This window comes from Numenius arquata, chromosome 1 (genome assembly GCF_964106895.1).
Source record: "Numenius arquata chromosome 1, bNumArq3.hap1.1, whole genome shotgun sequence".
Classification (NCBI taxonomy): Eukaryota; Metazoa; Chordata; class Aves; order Charadriiformes; family Scolopacidae; genus Numenius; species Numenius arquata.
Window position 1 is genome coordinate 56,709,531 of NC_133576.1, and position 20,287 is coordinate 56,729,817.

Below are 20,287 nucleotides of genomic sequence, written 5' to 3' on the forward strand. Positions count from 1 at the left end.
TGTCAAGTAGTTTCTCTAGCCAAACTGATCTTCTCTGAACTGTAAAGGGCATGGAAATATTTTTTTAACGTGCCCTGGATTTCAGAAGAAAGTTAATTTATTCTTTGTAGGTGTTGTGAAGAAATTAAGCACTGCTGCTTTTAGGAAAGTATATATTTTGAATGCTTTCTACATGATTTTTTGTATTATATTTGGAAAATATGCTGCTTCTAAAAATGTAAAGGATGAATAGTGATAAATGTAAAAGGACTTAGCCTCCCTTAGCAACTTGACTGGATTTTCATTTCACTATAGATCAATTTTAGCAGTAAATCCTTACCACGTGAGTAGCCAGGTCTCTGCTGCCTTCAGCAGTGTCAAGACCTCGGGTAATCTCCTATATTCCGAACTTTTTTAGTAGGTAAGAGAATGAGAACATGATCTGTTCTCATGGAAGAATAAATGGTGAAGGAAGAGGTGATGAACTTTTCTCCAATTCATTATTTTTTTTATTTCCATGTATTTTCACAACATGTCAAAGTACATTAGAAATGCCTTCCTTGTGTATGTCTCTTTTCTAAACCCCAGTCCAAACGAAATTGCAACAAAATCCTCCTTTCCTTAGGTGGAAGGTAATGCACGCTGACCAATTTCTAAATCTCTGTTCTGCCAACTCTGGTTGTCTGTCATATGAAGCTGCAAATAAGTTTGATGTGGGAAAAGAAAAGGTTTTTGGCAGCCTATGTGACTGGATTATAACTACTGGTTTATTTGATACCTTGTGTAAAGCACCAATTCCTAGAAGTGATTAATTGGGAATTTCAGTCCCTTTTGAAACAAGCTGAGGGAAAATCTAGGTGCAGTGCAAAATTGACATCTAAATGTGACTCAAGTTTTATATGGGTATATATACACAGCCCAACTAACTGGTTTGAGTTGTGATAAACCCAGATGATTGGAAGGATATGGACAGGAAAATAATCCAAAGCACCTCTTCTATACTTCCTAAGATTCAGAAGGGTCATGAATTAGTATATAAAGCTCATTCTTTTCTCACTTTTCAGATAGAGGTAGGTTCCTTCTTAAGTCATTTATCATCCACTGCCTTACTTAAGTAGCTGTAAACGCGAACTGGCAGTTTCTGGTCTTCCTTTCCTGGACTTTTTCTCTGCTCTGTGTAGTACTTTTGTAATAAGGAACCACACACATTTGGTAAAATGGTAACTGATAGCAGAAAGATTTTGCATACTCTTTAAAAAACATTAAACATTTTGGCTTTTGTTTTTTTTTTCTCTAAACAGAAAAAAGTCTTGCCGGAACAACTGACTCCTGCATCACCTTCTCCTCATTCCTCTCCTGAGGGGGACAGTGGCACTACACAGATAATTAAAGATGGAATTAATTTGTCTGGTGCAACTGCAGCAGTTATATCCACAGGTAAAAGACAAAAAAAAAAAAAAAAAGACATTTTTAGTGTGAAATGGCTTCCATTTCAAGCAAATAAGTAGTGTCATTTTATGGTAAATACGCTGCAAGCTCATTACAGTAAATCATTATCCAGCTGCCTTATTTTTTAAAGTTATTTGTAGGTGGCAGTGTTACTTTGCAGAACTAGTGTTTTGATGCCTGCATTATAGCAAGAAGTGCTGGAGCACAGGGGGTTTTGATAGATTTGCTAGACCTGGCAGTTTGTTCCTGAGGAAGGAAACTGTACAGTCCTTTCATGTCTGTCCCAGTCCTTAATGTATGAAATGGGAATAGATGTAGCTGGAAACCTATGTGATGTTCTGATGTCATGCAGGCTGTACTGTATATAACGAAATGGAGATTTTATCTCTGTATAGCCTTACATTAAAAGAAACTCCGACTGTTTAAACCAAGCAAAGGCAATCAGAGGAAATACATTCCTCCTTCCTCTTATGTTTGCTTATTTTTGAAAAATAATGAAATATATCTTGAAAAGGGCTGGCAAAAGAGAAATAAGCTAGTTAATGAACTAACTCATTGAGGAACTTGTAACCCTGTAGTGAAGTTTGTGTGTTGTCAACTGAAATCTCAGAACTTTCTAAAACCTCCACAAATTGTGATAATTTTGTTTGGGGTGCTTTTTTACATTTAAGAAACTGTTTTTACAATAGAAGTTGTCAGGTTCTTCTTACTCCCAACTTCAGTGATGGATGAGGGGAAAATATGTATGTGTTTCCTAGAAAAATAAACCTTTCAGGAGGCAGTTGTTGTTGAGCCCAGACAGAAGATGCCATGAAAACTATTTTTGCTGATTTGTATCTTCGATTATTTGTACAGATAGGTTTCCTCCAGTTTGCAGAGATGAGAGAGGGAGCAGATATGGATGAAGACATAAGATCATTAAAATGCTTATAGAAATACTTCATTTTTAAAACCCCAAGTTTTTAACTAAGTCCAAATAATATTACAGTTTAGAAAAATACGGCAGTTTTCTGTATAAGAGAATGTTTAGATTGTATGCCAGATTACCGCAGAGGCATGTTTTTTCATTAAGCTGTAGTAATATCTTGGGTACATTTCTGGTCATGTGATAGCCAAGGCTAAGAAGAAAAAAATTCTTCAGTTACAGCTTTTTCCCATGTTTTTCTGGCTTGCTGTTCCTTTGAAAGACTGTTTGCATAGTATCTATAAAAAGTAATTTCAAAAATCCTATTTGATTGGCTTGTGCTAAGCTTTAAACCACCTTACAGTGTTTGTAGAGAAGTATATTTATTTTACTTAGCAGAGAAGGCCAAGTTGCCGTGTGGAAATCCTACATAAGCGGTACATGTTTTGGTACAGACATCCTTCAGTAGCCATTATACATGCATGTAGGACCATTATATATGCACGTTAGTGCTATACGAGTGCTTCAGAATGAGCATCAGTGGTAGGTGTATACCATAGGGTTGTCTTTGTTGCATCTTCTCAAACAGGAGGGAAATTAGGGCAGTAATTTGGTAAGACCAGCTTTTTAGAATCGCCTCTGGGTAGTTCAGAGTTACCTGACAGTAATTCTTTCTTTATTGGAACTAGTGTATGAACAGATATTAGTCAAAATAAAAGATAAGCGTGGATTATGACAGCTTTGTTACATTAGTGGGGTAGAGAAGGGCTTTAGAGACCAGAAAGAAGTGGATTTTAGGACTCAGGCAGAAGAACCTTGATAGAAGAGAGAGAGCGCACTTTTTGCATGCTCGGAAATAAGCATGTTCAGCTTCTTGAGTTGACCAGTGTATCTTTTCCTCAAGTTTAAAACTAAAAAGACAGTTTTGAGTTCTAACTTGGAAATATGTCTTAGTTCCTTAGCAGTAAATATGACTTGTTCTTTTTCAGTGTGCGTTTATGTCAACAAGCATGGAAATTCCGGGCCTCACCTGGATAAGAAGAAGGTTCAGCAGCTTCCAGATCACTTTGGACCAGGTCCTGTCAATGTGGTACTTCAGCAGGCTGTGCAGGCTTGCGTGGACTGTGCCTATCAATCTAAAACAGTCTTTGGATTTCTGAAATCTGGCCATCATGGAGGTGAAATGATAACTGGTATGTGAAGATGCTTTGTTTCTTCCTATTTTTCACTTGGTTGTGAACTTGGGGTAGGGCAGAACTGAAGTAGCTGCAGTGAGTTTATATTGCTTTTGTAACTATTTAAGCACAGTCAAGCATATATACTTGTGAACTACTTTACTAAGAGAGTATTGGTGGTGTGGGATTTATCTCACTCTGGGTCCAAGGTGATTTGAACAATTCTTTAAAATCAGAATTTAGCAATAGCAGTGCTAAATTACATATAGACAGTACAGTTAGATTCTTATGCTAAGTAGAGCTTGTGCACCTTATTTAGCAGCTGTAGCCAAACATTTGTTAAGTAAACTCAGTACAAGTGAAATGTCAGCTTTATTAATTCAAGTCATTCGCATAATCTTACTCATACACGGTGTTTGTGTTCTTAATGCCTTAACCAAGTGGGTGAAAAGTTTCAAACTAATCTGTTTAGCTTCCAGTCAAGTGATTCCACATGTTAAAGTTGCTGCTTCTTCCCTTCCCCCATTCCCCAGAATTGTAGCAGTATCTTAGGTCAGCGCTCATCCACCTATGTCCCCTATTATGGAACAGGTTTATTTCTGCTACATATTAATGGCAGGTCTACAGATAAATTATCTCTATATCTCAAATGGAATAGCTGCTGCTTGACATTTTTTCCTTCTAGGCTAGGAAATATTCTGTATAGCAGTTAGCATGTCAATTCATAATTCCATCACTGGCAATAAAAAGACTTTGCGTTACTTTAATCTCCTTACGTTAACACCAGATGTGAAAGATGATTAGTGGAATACAGGTTCAATTAAATCCTCATAAAGATGTTGCTGTCTAACAATATTTAAAAAGCAGCACCCCAATCTGCATATATTGGAATTTCAGGAAGCCTTGCTTATGCTTCCCTGTGAGTTTGTTCACAAAATGGATGCTGCTTCTCTGTTGTGTAGTAAAAGTTTAAGGGTGTTGTATGTGTGTGGTTTTGAAACCCATATTGCTTTATTTTTGCAAGATATATGAAGGTTTATTACATTATTAATACCTTGCTGTACCTAATTCAGACAAGTTAATTTTCCTTGAAGAAAATGCACTGAGATGGGCATTGCGAGTATTCTGTTTGTGATTGTTTATCACGAAGGACTAAATCATAGACCAGTGGCATATCTGAGCTGTGACTGAGAAGTTGAAAATAATTATTTCACAGAGTTGGTTTGTTTACATTCAAAAATTCTGTACGAAAAGGAACTACTGTTCTGCACCTTGCTTCACCCCAAGGCCTGGATTCAGAGGAGCCAGCGCTGTAGCCCTGGATTTGAGGAACTTGGCAATGTGGACTGCTCCCGAAGCAGAGTCCTGGTCCAGATGATAGTGAGCCACAAAACCCCAGTGGGTTTCTGGTGTTCTTGAGCTCTTGCCTTCTCATTGGCTTGTCGAACAGGTTGCTGAGAAGCGAGTGAGCAAATACTCCCTGTCATTTTATCAAAAATTTGTGTGATGTATTTTGAGAAGCACAAAATGTGACTTAGGTTAATGTAGCACATTACAACCAGCTGTGCATGTTAACAATAAGGAAGAAGAGGAAAGCTGCAGTAGAATAAAATGAGGAATTACAGAATGAAATTGTGAGAGTGTTTTCTTGTAGAGTTTTTGTTTGAAAGTGGTTTTGGAGCGTGGTTTGTTGTTCAGGGTTTGGGTTTTTTTGGACTGGCCAGAAAAAAAAGGTTGCAGCAGAGAATAAGCAAAGCTTAAATCTTTTGTGGACTAATAAACTTTCATGATGAGTATTATACCTGCTGTAGGAGGAAAGTGTGTGTAGCAGAGGGCGTCGATAAAATAATCTTGCTCGAATACATGTGAATAATTAGCGGGTTCTTTTGGTTCAGCTGCCAAAGAAAATAATTGTTTTGAATGGAATTGAATTTCGGATTTTTCCATCTTTTCTTGCTCAAACAAAAGCACAAAACATTTTATTTTTGCTTGATGCATAAGGTTTCAATTCAAGCAAATATAACTGAAAGGAAATTAAAGGCTTGATTAGCAAGCCTGCTAATGATGGTGGTGGTGTCAGCCCCATTTTTTCTCCTTGTAGCGCAGAGACTATGGTGTTTGATTGGATGAAATAGACTGAGGCTCAGATAAATCTTATCAAGCAGAGAATTAAAATCAGACTCTTGGGTGAGCTTCTTCACTATCAGACAAAACACATTTCTCTGATGGTTTAGTGCTCAGCCTTTCTCCTGGCTTGAATCGGCATTAAAAATGTACTTATACAATGGAAGATTAAGAAATGAGTATGACTCTTCGTCCTGGGCATGGCATTGCACACACAAGCTCCAGTTCCTGTTTATTTGTCATTAAAGGTTGAGGTTATTGCACCTCAGAAGAACTCCTTTTTATTTTTTCACCTAGTACTTACCTGGGAAGTAAGAGGCTTGTGTTGTCCCCAAGCAGAGCAGACAGTTAAGCCTGTGGATCTGGATCCCACACCCTTGGTTGGAGTTCGTATGGTTGCCCTCAGGTGTTCAGAGTACAAGGGAGCTGTGTTTGCACTGAGTCTTTATTTGTGGTTTTTTCCCATGGTATGTCTTGCTGGGGCAGTCACATTGCTTCAGCTGTTTCTTGCTTTACCCTCCTGACAACTCTAAGATAATATTGTTCTTTTCAATGCTTCTTTCCAAAATGAGAAATTAAAGCGTGGAGAATAAGTGATTTCCCTAAGGTCATATAAGAAGACCCGTAAGGCTATTATAAAGCATTTTAAATTTTTGCTGTAGCTGACTACTACCTTGCAGTAAATTTGTCAGAAGATCAGGCTGTGCTAGGTCTCACAGCCCATTTGCTCTCCAGAACTGGTTGAGTTCCAAGCAAAAATTTGCCTTCAGAGACCCCTTCCCCAAATAAGAGGTAGAGGGTGAGCCACATGTGGGACTGTGAATCATTAGCATTTCATTTGAATGGTGGAGCCTGGAAAAAAATGAATGGGCCATAGAAACACGTGGGTCCGGGATTTGTCCCTGTAGTACTGACTCTTTAAGCACTTGCATTGGGTCAGTCTGTCGTGAAAGTAGATGAGAGAGGTAGCATGTTGTTGATGCTAGCTGGTTAACTTCAATTAACTCTAATCAGAACTTCCTTACATCTACAGTGTAAGTAATTGACACTTCTGATTTCTTAAGGAAGCCTAAAATATGCTAAACTTGGGCGTTTTCTTTGGTTTTGTGTATATTATCTGTCTCTTTTGTAACACAATATGGAAATGTTCCCTAATTCAAATGTGTGAATAAAGGCTTTCTTGTCATTTCTGTTTTCTGGGTTTTTTTAAGTGCATCTGTTACCAACAAAATGTGATCCTTTAAAGCTCTACTTATCATTTGGAAACTTATGTTAACAACAGAAAACTGCATGACAGGCTGAAAACCAAGAAGACAAATTGATGCATAAAGCTGGTGTTTACGCCGCTTCTTTCTAGCCCTAAGTTTAAGTTACAAGTTTGTTCCTGCTTTGTTGTAATGTCTTTCTAGTCAGAAGTAACTCAAAGTTTCAGCTAATGTAATGGTAATTATTTATCTATATATTGGTAATACTGAGTCTCTTCAAAATCTTACTAATTTTCACAGAAAAGGAAAATACCATCAGCTGCAACACTCTGGGGGGCAATGAAGAAGGTCAACAAGTAAAAGATATAGACACATGTCCAGGCTCTTTGTAGTCATTCAGTTTAAAAGACACCAGATCCATTTGTAGCTGTTGTGGTATCTCTGCCACCTAGCTCCTGTTGAAATAAATGGGAGCTTGACCACTGTAGTGTTGACAGGAGGATAGATTTCTCTAGTGGTAAAATAGCAAATGGCAAAACAGTTTCTGTAGTCAGAATTTCGGTGGTAATGGATGCCAGCACACTACCACATGTATGCTCAGTTCAGTGAGAAACTGAGAAAAAAAAAAAATTAAACTGTTTTCTTCCTTTCTCTCTTTTTTTTTTAAAATGGCTAATTTTTTTTAGCAGGTACTGTAAAGGGTCTTTTTTGTGTTATCTCCTGTAAATAGGTGGTGGAGCGGTTGCTGTTTTACAAGGAAACAACAGAAATTACACATAAGTTTTGGTGATGAGGGAATAGTTGCAAGGTTTTTTTATGCTGATGTGAATCCGAAATTATTTTATTAAATTAAGTTCCCACAGAGCAAATTTAAACTGCCATGGTCTGACAGAAGGTAAAGTCGGTCTTTTGGATGTAAATTTGTTAATTTACCAGAATGATTGTTTACTCCTCTGGTTTCTTGTGTGGCTTAAATCAAATCTGGATGTCTTTTCCTTTAAGTGCATGATGATGTTTTACTCGACTTCATGATGCTTGGGGGATGTTTGACATCATCTTCTTATTCACAGCGTCCTTTGATGGGGAGAAGCACGCCATCAATCTTCCTTCTGTAAACAGCGCATCGTTTGTCCTGCGCTTCTTGGAGAAGCTCTGCCACAGCCTGCAGTGTGATAATCTCTTCAGTAGCCAGCCTTTCAGCCCTTACATGGGATGTGCACATAGCCCTACGGAGTATGATAGGAACAAACCAGGTACTGTTAGACAACTGTTATTTTCAAGCGCTGATATTTTTGAGAAGTCTGGTGATTTTATGAAATGTAACTTTCAAACCTGTCTGTCTATGACATGCATTGATGGAAATGAATACGCTTCAGTTCTTGGTGAATTGGTTCCAGTGCGGTAGTGCTTTGACAGGATGGGATAGCTCATACCACATGTGCAGAAATCATTTTGTTCAGCATACTCCTCCTTGTAGCCAAGCCAGGAAACATATGTATTGTACCACTGTGATACTTCTAAAAGGACAAGCTCAAAACTTCACATTTCATTTGTTAAATTTATGTTCGGATCGTAAAATAAACTTACAAAAAGATACTTACTGCCTTATGAGAAGGGGATTGCCCTGAAAGGGAATTCAGTCTGGCCCTTCCCGCACCAATAAAAGGTCCTGTCTTCCCTCTTCATTCACCTTACTCAGTGGCAGCTCCAAAAATTTTAGTCTACTATGTACAGGCCTGTCTTCTGGTAAAAAAGGTGGGTTTTGCAGGTGGCTGCTTATGATACTTTGTATGAGGCCTGTATCTTTTTCTGCTGCACTGGGAGCACAGAGTGAGGGGGAAATGAACTGACTCCTGCAAGGTCTCCCATCGGCTTGTTTGCAGGGCCTGGTATTACAAGTCTCAGCCCAAGGGTTAACAGGAGCCATCGCTGAGAAAACCTTGACATCAGGGCAGTTTCAGAGAATTCGTATTGGGTGCCAAGCCTCCTCACAGGTGTCTGAGAGCTGAATCTGTCTTCTGGGTGTTGCTTTAGGAAATAAAATATTCTTTTTTCTTTTTCTTTCATTTTCCCTTTCTAATGGAGAAATTATGTTTATAATTCTGTCTGTCATATGAAAGTCATTAGTTTTAACTCTTTTCAGAAAAGTAGCCAGGGTCCAAGGTAGTTTGGGTGATGACAGTATAAACTAAGCTGTACTTCAGCTTTGAAAGTTTGTGTCAAAATGGTTGAGTTTGTGTGACACAAGAAACTGAACTGTGATCTGGTGAATGGCTGATTCCTTTGTCCCTGGACTTTCGCCATGAACAGCTTTATGCTAGAATAGTAAGTGGTGACTTTCCTCTTCACAGCAAAAGAAGAAATACCTGAAAACAGGAGTGCTAAACGATACTCTCAGGACTCTCCACCGTATACCGCTCCTCTTTCCCCTAAGCTTCCCAGAAATGATGCTCATCCATCTGAAGGTAATTACATTATGTCGGGATTATATATGAGGATAATTTATGGTTTCAGTATTTCCAGTCAAAAAGGATCGAGTTCAACGTATGTGTCTGGTTTGTCTCTAGCCTTTGACAGGTCAGGGTGAAAGTATGTTAATTATTGATCACTGGCACAGATTTTGCACTTGGGGAAGATCTACTGCAAGTTCCAGCAGTCCTTCTCCTAAACCTGCTAGCCTTTTTTGTGAAGGGGCTCAGGCAAATAGTTGACAGATGAAGCTTCCTGCTTCATATATGGCTATTTAGCAGAAAACCAATTGCCTCCAAATGGATTAGGAGATAAATTGGAAGCAACTCTAGGCTGGGGCCATTAAGTGAGTAAGCGTGTAGCTGGATGATACAATTCAGCTGAGTTTATGGCTAGCTGCCAGCAGAAGTTGTGCTGCTCCTGCTCTCTTTGCCTCCATGCAGTGGGTTCCAGGCCCCACAGCTGGGTGGTGAGCTGAACCAGTGAGCAAAAGCACAGAAAACATTTTGGTGAAGCAAAGAGTTCTTTGCAGTTTACTTTTTGGGACTGACTCACCGTGGACTGGGATGAGCCCAGGGAAGGGTTGAATAAAGTGCAGCCATGGCCAGGAGAGCAGCGAAGCCTCCCCGTGGCAGCAGGCTGTTAGATTGATTTAGCTCACTGATGAATAGCACCTTTTCCTGCACTGCAGCTCAGCTGCAATAACTGAGCACATGTCTAGTCTTAGTCTGCCTCAGATGTAAAGTAAAGCGTCTAGGTTTAAATCTCAGTGAAAGCAACTTAGGAAAATGTGTGTTTTTTTACTCTGCATTTGCTGCTTAACTGGTTAAGCTATGGCAGCTTGTTGATATTGACTCGTCCTGTCTGATACATACATACTTTCTTTTGCTGCAAGATATTTGCACAGCATTTCAAAATGTTTTTATGAAATATGATGGGGTTTAGTTACTTCTTCCTTCATATTATTTTTTTTCTTCCTCTTTTTGGAGATCCTGGCATCGTTTTGTGTCTATTAGCATCAGTGGAGCAGAATGATCTCTTTTTCTGTACAGGTTAAAAAAATCATAGGACTACAGTTAAACTAGAAAGGATATAAGATTAAAATTTTCAAAATGATAGTTTATTTTAAATGGTACATGTTATTATTTTATATATATGTAGCATATTTACCTCTTTGTATATAATAGCAGCAGGAAATACAGTTCTGCATTAATTATTGATTTCTGTGTCTTTCCAAAAGAAGTGCTTGCTTAATTCCACAGATATATTGTACCCCTAAGTCAGATATTTCTGGTGGGTAGCTTAATGAGTGTAGAGCACTTAATTATACTCAAATTAAGTTGGTTCAGTTGGAGCAAAACAAATGTTTGAGTAGATCTGCATTATCCTGCAAGAAATCTTCCTCAAAGTAAACGTGCATGCACATACTGCTTTTTAGTCCTTGTTTGCTAATGGATCCCTTTTACAGATGAAGTTAGTATACTCCTTCAAATACATTTGAAAATCAATAGTTCATTATAAAGTGCAGTTACTTGGATAAAAAAAAAATAATTAAAATAAGTGTTTTGCCATGGTTTCAGAGGTTTGAATTTAGAGAATACTCTATGCATTTCAAGAGGCAAAGTGTTCTCTAGTGTTATGTGTTTCCCATTAGGGCAAAGTCCTCTGCTGAAAATCTGGAGGTAATTTTATAGCGGTCAGTCATGGGTTGGTTAGCAAGAAAGTTCCTGCCCCCAAAAAGTTCTGATTCCATTGAGACATAGTTGTCTTGAAGTAGTTGTTTTGAAATATCATTTGAAGGCAAAATGGAATAATTGTGGGAAAGGGTCTTTCGAACAGCTCATTTTCCTTCTGATCCGCTCAGGGATATATTTTGCAGATCTTGCTGTCTTGCCTGCTCACTAACAGTTTCTTCTTAAAGTTATGAAAGATAAAGTGGGGGGTGGGGGAATAACTCAGTCTCCGTTCCCCTGAAAACAGAGTGTTCTTACTACTGAAGCCAATTACATCATTCCCGTTATGTATGAGGCAGAACAACTGGCTTCTGATTCCCGGAGGAGCTTCAAGAAAACACAACGTCCGATTCCTGCTAAGGCCTTCAGTGTTTAAACAGTCTGTCATCCTTACATTTGAAACATAAGGCCTTTTATTGGCCTTTTATTAGTCTACCCAGAGATCAGGCATTCTGCAGTGGAACCTCCCGTCTTTTTCCATACCACCATTCACAACTGCTCAAAAATGTCAAGGCGGGAGAAGTGTGTCATTCGTTGCTACATGGATTGCAAAGCTCCGTTTGCTAGATGCCAATTTTGAATCAGCTGTCGTACCGGTCGACACTTTTTGACAAGATTGCAGCTGCTTTTTGTTTGTAGAGAAGCTAGATGGATGGAAAGGGAGGTGGATTGGAAGCTGTAGCTGCTGAACAGAAACACCACCTCTAAAAGATGATGGCCCTGGGAAATATGCCAGCTTTTCCACCTTGTGTATGTGAATTGAGAATTTACTGTAAGATAAATTCAAATGCTGGTGTCTTGGGGAAAAAAAAAGCAGAGTTGATCTTTCCCAGCCCTATTTACTATTGCTTACTTTAGGATATATAACATCAGAGAGAAATCTGGGATATAATTGGAATAAATACAACTAAATTCTTTCGCAACACAGTCAATTTTAAAAATCTTTGTGTCTTCAGAAATGTGACAAGGATTGCATAAAATTATTTTTAAAATACCCTATATTTGGGACTTCTACTTCTTTACTATAACTAAAAAAAGGTTTTTTCTTAAGACCTTACATGGAGTTGGCTGATACATGCTTAATAGTCTAGTTGAAGCTTTCTGCTAGGGAGTATTGTCTCCATTATTTCTGCCTTTCAGGACTTCTGAAATCTGAATCTACAGGTTCAGTCAGTTAAACCTTAGGCTCCTTCATATAGCTTTGCTCTAACTATAAAGTATCACCTCTGCCTTTTGGTCTTGGACTGAGATTTCTGTTAGTGGTTTCATGCTCTACAGGTCTGATTTTTCCCCTGATTGGCTGCCCTTTAATTTTATAGTGCTTGTCATTGGCTACACCTCTTAAAAGCCTCTCCGAAATTCTATAGAATGATGGCTTTTGTTTTTCATTTTGGTAAGTTGCTGCAACTACTTCAAGCTGACAAATGTAAAGAAGTTAGTTTTCTTGTTTGATTGTTTTCTTGGAAACCCTCAGTAGCCGCTTCTTTGCCTTTGTGATTCAAATCTACCAAACTAGACAGTTTTGCAGTGGTTGCTTTGAGGGCTGTATATGTGAAAGAGAGGGGCTTGTGTCCATGAAAGCTGCTTTATTCCATGACTATCAAGTTTAGTAAAAGATGTTACATAACCTTGCAGATCTTGCCTTACTGAATTCACTAAGTAGGGAGCTGGCTGTCTGAGTGGCTTTGTTCCCTTTCAGGATTAATGCTGTCTGAAGACCAAAATGCGCTTAACAGTTCTTCACTGCACTCCACTTTTAAACAGGTTTCATCAGAGAACCGAAGACCTCAAGAAGCAAGTTGAAAACATGCTTGAGAAGCTCACTGGGTTTTTTAGGAAAATACTCTTCCTTTAGTTTTAATTGGGTATTAACCCAAGAAATTCTTGAAAGTTGTCATATAAGAAGGGTAGTAAAAACTTTATTTCAGGAACTTGTTCTGCAGAACATACCAGTTTCTTATCCTGAAGAATATGCTGCTCCACTAACATATGTTTTATAACTTCACTAGAGTATTTTTCAAGATGGTAGTGTGGGGTTTACACTTTGGTGAACCTGTTAGCTATATTTTCCAGCTCTTAACTCTCCTGCCAAAGCAACATTTGTTTCATACAGATTTGTACATCATGCTTCCAGCTTCTTTCTTGGGCTAGGTATTGGCCTGATGCAAACAGATGGATACATATGATTGCTAGAAAATGGAGTGGCATTCTCACTGATTAGGGTTTTTTTTTCCCCTCGTATAGCATATTTCTCCCAATCAGACCTGGATTCGGTTGACTGAGAGTGGAATTTTCAGTAATTAAGCAAATCTGGCTCCTGTCACATGGCACAGGGAGAGGGACCCACTGAACTCTGCTTGTTGGCTTAGAAACAATATTGACAGGCTCTAAAAATTCACGAGTCTTCTAAGCAGGCATTGTTTGTGTTTTGCAGGGTAGAAATTAGCTGATAAGCGATAAGAACTAAAAAGGGGAATGTTGTTATATTCCCTTACTGAGACTTTATTAACTGGTTCAGTCATTTACACTTACCTTTAGCTTTCCGGACTCTGTGCTCGTAGACCCCGCCCTGTATGAGAAACTAACTGTATGTAGATAGAGTGTGGTGGTCAAAATGAGTTACCTTAGTGTGCTGTACCTGGCACTTGCAGCCTTCTGTGGCTTTGCCTGCAACCTGTTGAATTCTTAATGACAACCTCTGTGTCTGAATGTATTGGGATCTATAGCTGATAATTGTCCACTTGTTTTGTTTATGAAGTTAGTGACTCCCTCTGCTGTTTAGAACAAATTAAACAATTGCTAATTAACGTGAGAGTTTTTACTCATATTAAAAATTTCTTGCCAGATAACACACTTGTACTGGTTAGCTTTTTGAGAGTATGTTTAAAATAAGATAATGAAAATGCTTGACTAAGCTTGTTTGATGTATCAATATTAACGTCAGACAAATTTACCCCCCAAAATTTCCTCTGTTACTTCCCCGTTCTTTACAAATACAACTGAAATGATTTTTGGAAGACTTTCTCAAACTTGACATACTAAATCTTTTGCTACAAATAAAAAAATGTTAAAAAAATGAAGTAAGAGCCCAATGATTGCTTGAGGAAAGGGGGCAAACATTCAGCAGCCAGTGACTGCCTCAGAGGAGATTTGTTAGCAGGCTTACAATCTGTCAGTATCTTCAGGAGAACATAGCAAGGAGTTAAATAACAAAGGTGTAATGTCCATCACTTTGAACATATCAATACTTGCTTTTTGTGTAGCAGAAACATTACCTATAGAGGAAAACAGCACTTCCAAAGAACACCGATTTTCTGAGGACTCTATGGATTCTGCACTTAATTCTGTAAATCCTTCAAGCCCCACCCGTCGAAATTCCACGGAATATTGTACTTCAGGGAGTGCAGCATATTACAGGAATTCCCTTCAGCCAGTGACTGCTACCTCAAATTCAGCCCCAATCCTGCGCAGGCTGTCCTTGAACTCTGCTGGGAGCAGTGGATACTATGAAGTTAGTAGGAATCGAATACAGAGGCGGATTGAAGGTATGCTATATAACTAAGCTTTCCAAAGTATATAACTGCTTTTATTGATGTACAAAGTCCGAGAGTTATGAATAAAGAAGTTCTTTGCTATAGAAAAGCTTGAGTATGGAGTGAAACGTTGTGCTGTTGCCAAGCATGTCAGGCTTGCTAACGTAACTGCAAAAGCAGAACTGAAGCCTCTTAGAACTAATACTGCGGTGCAGGCCGGGGGCGAGGAGGTCCTGCCTCCTGCACCTTACTCTCACTCCTGTTATGGACCCTGCGGCAGGCCAGACCGAGGAGGGCTGATTATATGCAGCTCGCTTCCTGAGCACCTTACCAACTATTGCTGTGTTGCTGAAATACAGGGATAGGGTTTCCTCCTGTCCCGCTCTCCGACTGCACAGCTTAGCTTGCCTTTGCCACATTCCCAGTTAATGCCGCCTGGGGACCCAGGAGCCAAGTACAAGTTGAATTAATCCCTCTAGGTATGTCATAGTGCTAATGTTTATGCTGCTGTAAATATTTGCAGTTAAATAAGGCATTTAAAGACAAATGGAACAGTTCAATATTATTTGGAGGAAAAGAAAACATCTTTCATTCAATGTATTGCAAAGAACACATAATAAAAGCTGCATGTTAATATTAAGAATGTCTTATGTAAAATGAAATGTCTTATCTCTGTATAGGCTAGTGATATTTCTTCCTTTCACAATATTTTTGTACTAAAAGCTGCAAGTTCCACAACTGGACCAGATCTGAATTCACTGAAAAGGGAACCTTCAAGAATATTGAACAAGGATCCTTCCACCTGGTCAATAGAGGAAGTAATGCGTTTTGTGAAAGAAGCTGATCCACAGGCACTAGCTCCACATGCAGAACTCTTTAGGAGACATGTATGATACATATCCATTCTGTTCTAGTAGATTGTGTGTTGTGTTAATCTCTGAAAATACAGCTTTCATGTCTATCACTATTTGCAATTGAAGGTAGAATAAACTCTACTCTCCTCTTCCTTCTCACTGTGCTTTTATATGGTGGGTTGATCAGCAAAGAGCTGCTTTCTTATTTCATTGTACATAAGGCCCTCCAAAAAGAGGCTGGTGTTCTCTTTAGTAGTAGTTCACCCTTGTTCTGCACCAGCTCCTACGAACAGTTAAATCTCAGAGTAAGCTGGATTGGAAGGAAACCTCAAAATAACTTTTAACGGAGCTTCCTGTCTTATGTTTTATTCTTACTTGTATAACAAGACTAAATGTCACTTGTTTTGTCAGGTTTATGTTTAAAAAAAATAAGACACAGTGGTTTTCTTTATGGTTTTTTAAGGAACTAATTGCCTGTCTACAGTATGTAATGCTACTAAGAGCTTAGGACTGTCACATTTCAGCAGCTTCTCAACCAGGCAGTTGAAACCTGACGAAGTTGTCCTTGGTCTTGATCCTAACAATCTGTCTAGTTTAACCAGGACGTAGATCTGTCTTATTTCACAGATTTAGATGGTCTGTAACCCCTTCCTCCGTGTGACTGTTTGCATGCGCATGCCAGAATCCTCCCACAGCTGTGTTCAAGGTTCAGCGCAAGGCCTCAGTGCTCGGATCATTTAATCACTAACTGCACAGACCTTCCTTTGCAATTTTTTTTTTTCTTTTTTTTTTTTTCTCTTGACCCATTCACTTTTTTTCCCTTGGCTGGTACCTAATTTTGAGGGCTGTTTGGTCAGTTTCTTTTACTTACTATAATTTTCTTTAGCTTCTTAAAAACCTTAATGACACGTTAAAAGACCTAAAATTAAATTTCAGAGGCCATCTGTAAATATCAAATCATACTAAGCTACTGTTTTATTGCAGTATAAACAAGTATAATGTACTTTTCAGTTTTTACCATACAGCTTGTTAAAGTAGTTGTATGTTGTGTTTTTTCTCTCTTCCACAGGAAATTGATGGGAAGGCACTACTTTTACTGAGGAGTGATATGATAATGAAATATATGGGACTGAAGCTGGGGCCTGCCCTAAAGTTGTGCTACCACATTGAAAGACTTAAACAAGGAAAGTATTAGCCAGTGGGGACACCACACATATGTGTGTTCGCATCATACTAAGCTCTCAGGTTCACAGCCATCGCCTTTATTTGAAAATATTTTGCTGATATAAATCATCTTTATTTTTTGAAAATGCTCTCAAAATGTTAAAAAGACATTCAGGACAAAGAGGTGGTGGAGAGTCTGTATTACATTCTAGTATTTTGTGAACTATTTCAGAAAGTTTGCAGGGAAGGACAGTTGATCATACTGGGGGCAGGCAGTTCGGGTAACTGTGCTCTCCGAATCCTGGAAAGTGCGTTCTGTTACAGACTTCAGCTAATGTGTTCATAATCAGAACCAAAACAGCTGAATCCCAAAGGAAAATAATAAAGCAAACCAGCATCAGGTGCTAATAATTTTTACAGGGGTGGCTGTAAACTTTTATATTGCAAGAAAAATTAAAAAAAAAAATAAAAAATCTCATCTCAGTAGTGAATACTGTGTCTGATCCTCCAGCACAGTAATACTCTAGTATATTATTCTAGATTATTCTTCGTAGATTTCCATAAAGGGAATAGCCATATGAATTGGTCATGGGTGATGGAGGTGTGGGGAAGGAAGGGTTATGGAGGAGAGGGCTTAATACAAATATAAGCTTTTATAAAGTGTGATTATCAGTCCTTTGGTAAGTTATGAGGACAAATGTATACCATATATTGTCAATTTATGCAGGCAATAAATATTTCTGTTTCGTGGAAGGGCATATTGGCTGTATGAACAGCCATTTCTGGGACAGACTGATTTAACTGGAATAACGCATCCCCATTTTAAACATTCCCTCTTTTTGCTAAGTTTGGCATGAATATGCGTGTTCATGCTTTTTATATATACACACGTATGTGTTGGGGAAATACATACTATATATATAAAATATACATACACACTGTACATATGTATTCAGTTTTTTAATGTGTACTTTGCACTGTGCCAGAGACAACTGTACAATTTCGTGTTGTTTTTTTTACCAGTAAATTTAGTTGTGTACTACTTTCATTAGCACCTGTTTAATTTGTTGTCCATTCTTGGGAGTCAGAAGGTGACAAACAATCAAAGGGTGGCTTTACTCATACAGGCGAGATCCCTGTACTATGCAATACTCTTGGTTATTCATCCCTTAACTCTGAACCATGTATTCTGGTATATTTCTAGAAAGACACATTTGGTTCCAATGTTTTGGGCTTATAATTCCTACAAGGGAGTGCTACTATGTAACCGATAAGCCTTTTTTGGGGTAAAATTGGGGCTGTTTGTATAAGCTGCAAGAATGAGTGGTGATAATAAAGCAGTTTATTATCACTGCGAGTTGTAATATACATCAGGGACAAGAAAATATACTTTGTGTGTAGGAAACTGAATGTACTGTATGTAATAGTGCAAGTGATAAAAGCTATTTGCTAGGGAAGGTGTAGTCCTAAAATGGTAGGGTTTATTATATTTCTTACTGCCTTTTTATATGAAAACATATAGTATAAATGTATTTTTTACAAATTCCTTTTCTGAAAATGCCTTGCTTTGCCAATAGTCTGATCCTCAGGTTTCAGCAGAGATACTGCTGCAAAATAATAAATTTTGTGGCTCACAAGTGTCCAAGTATTTTTTGTTAGTTTAAGTGACTGCAATGAATTCTAATTTAGCAAGTCATTTGGACTTTGAGAATTGTTTTTATTATTACATCATTAAACATTTGACACTAAAGGTTATTTGTATCGATTTGTTTTGCATATCTTTTGTGGTGCATGTATGCTTAGATGAATAATACGAGCATGCTCTTTATAGTAAGAAAAGGTCAGAGCATTGATTGGAGAAAGAGTATTTTCTCTTTGTGTTAGGAAAATACTGACTTGATTGTTGGTGTAACTGTATGAAAGTTAGTTATATATTGAGGAAAACATCATGACCCACATGTTCAGTATATTGTTGATACCTTGTTTGTTCCATGCTTTATTATGCTGAATTTCAGAGTTCCTTAGCATAAAAAGATCTCATATGATTTAAGCAGAAGTAATTGACTGAAAACAGTTTTAATTTTTTACATTGCCATTGGCATAAGAAAAACAAAGATGTTTAACTGTTTGGCCTTTATAGAATGACATTTTTGTACATGGCACTATAATGGGTATAAATATTTGTTCAAGGCTTTCTGTGCACCCGTGTGCACAGGGATTACTGTGATGTTGCAGTACCAGAATTTCACCGGGTGCTATAGCGTGAGATTCAAGCGCTCCAAGTGTTGTAGCAGAATATATTTTTTACTCGTTATTTTCAATGGGATGTTCTTATCTATCAGCAAAAATAAAGTAGTTTGTTCATTGTTGTAACTGTCCGTTTTGTTTGACGTTGTGTGTGTGTGTGTGTGTGTGTGAGCGCTGTTTGCGTAGGCAAGGGTAGCTATCTTATCTGGCATTTGGCAGTTCTTGACAGTTCACGTAAACATCTGATGTAAGGAAGTTTTAATCAAAAGGGTAAAATCATTCCAACATTGTTTATCTGAAGCAATTAATGTTTGAACTTGGGTTGTTCTATGCTTTCAAAATAACAGTTTAGGAATGTAGTCAACTTTGTTTTTGCTTGTAGCATTTTGCCACTTACAGCTTCAAGAGTTCTCATATAACCACTGAGGGGAAGAGACCACTTTAAGTCCTGCGTTCAGGTGAAGTTTGAATCAAAGCAGTTAATGGCAATAGGGTTGAACTTCATATACTAAATGCTTTCTTATTTCTATGACACAGAAGTCTGTTGTTCTGGTGGCTGTTCGCAGTGATCAGCCTGTGCTTGAGAAGTAACTTAAATTGAGTTAATGGTAACCTCAGATCCTTCCGTGGCTGATTATGGAACTTGGTAGTAACAACTGTCCAGAGGCATTTTGCATCTTATTGCTCTCAAAAGATACTGAGTGTCTTTTTGGTGCGTATTTTGATAGAGAAGACAGCCTGATTTATTCTCTTTGTTTCTCTGAGTTGCTTTTCTATCAGCCAGGATTCATCTGCTTATCTGGTTCTGTATCTTTCAGTCATCTTGCAAGACAGTGCCATAACTCCTCAGTGCATCTTAGGATCTCTTCTTAAGAGATTTCTTATTTGAAATTAAAATGCCACTGCTTGGAAAGACTAGCAGCTCTCAGAATTCTTGTCACAGAAGACCGATGCAGTATTGAAATTGGAGAGTGGTGTATGGCAGGGTGATTGCACGTTGCGCTTGACACGACTGCACTTCTAACAAGTTTGTTGTGGCTGTGTACATACTGTAGGACTCTTTCAGGTGTGACAGTGAAAGACAGCAACATCGTGTTATCGATGTTGGCTCAAAGGATGGAGCATCTTCCCCTTTTTTGTTGCTTTTAATAAAGGCACACCATTTTTTATGTCAGGAGGTAGACACAGGGGCAAAGATGTTCACCTGAATACTCATGGCATTTGTAGAAACTCGTCTTCCTTTCCAGTCAGTGGGGGATATAATTTGTTCAAAAGCAACGTTAACCGTCTCTGTAACTCTGATGACATTTTTATGTGAGTCTGTGGATGTGATTGTGTATGCCCTGAACATGATGCAAAAATTCTGTATTTAAGTATCTCAAGTATTCCTATAGGGGAAAAATGAAGCCCTGAGTAACGATGACTAAAATTTGAACCTGCTTGGGTGAAAC

At 38.3% G+C, this 20,287-nt stretch overlaps 1 protein-coding gene across 1 annotated transcript in view; it reads left to right on the forward strand.

Annotated features, from left to right (window-relative positions):
* SCML2 (Scm polycomb group protein like 2) overlaps positions 1 to 17,034 on the forward strand; it is a 72,603-nt gene extending 55,569 nt beyond the window's left edge. The window contains exons 9-15 of the mRNA XM_074169110.1: positions 1,281 to 1,416; positions 3,322 to 3,525; positions 7,907 to 8,089; positions 9,188 to 9,301; positions 14,302 to 14,583; positions 15,295 to 15,458; positions 16,495 to 17,034. Of these exons, the coding sequence (XP_074025211.1) occupies positions 1,281 to 1,416; positions 3,322 to 3,525; positions 7,907 to 8,089; positions 9,188 to 9,301; positions 14,302 to 14,583; positions 15,295 to 15,458; positions 16,495 to 16,620 (1,209 nt within the window). The 3' untranslated portion in view covers positions 16,621 to 17,034. The remainder of the gene's footprint in view (positions 1 to 1,280; positions 1,417 to 3,321; positions 3,526 to 7,906; positions 8,090 to 9,187; positions 9,302 to 14,301; positions 14,584 to 15,294; positions 15,459 to 16,494) is intronic.
* Positions 17,035 to 20,287: the final 3,253 nt, after the last annotated feature.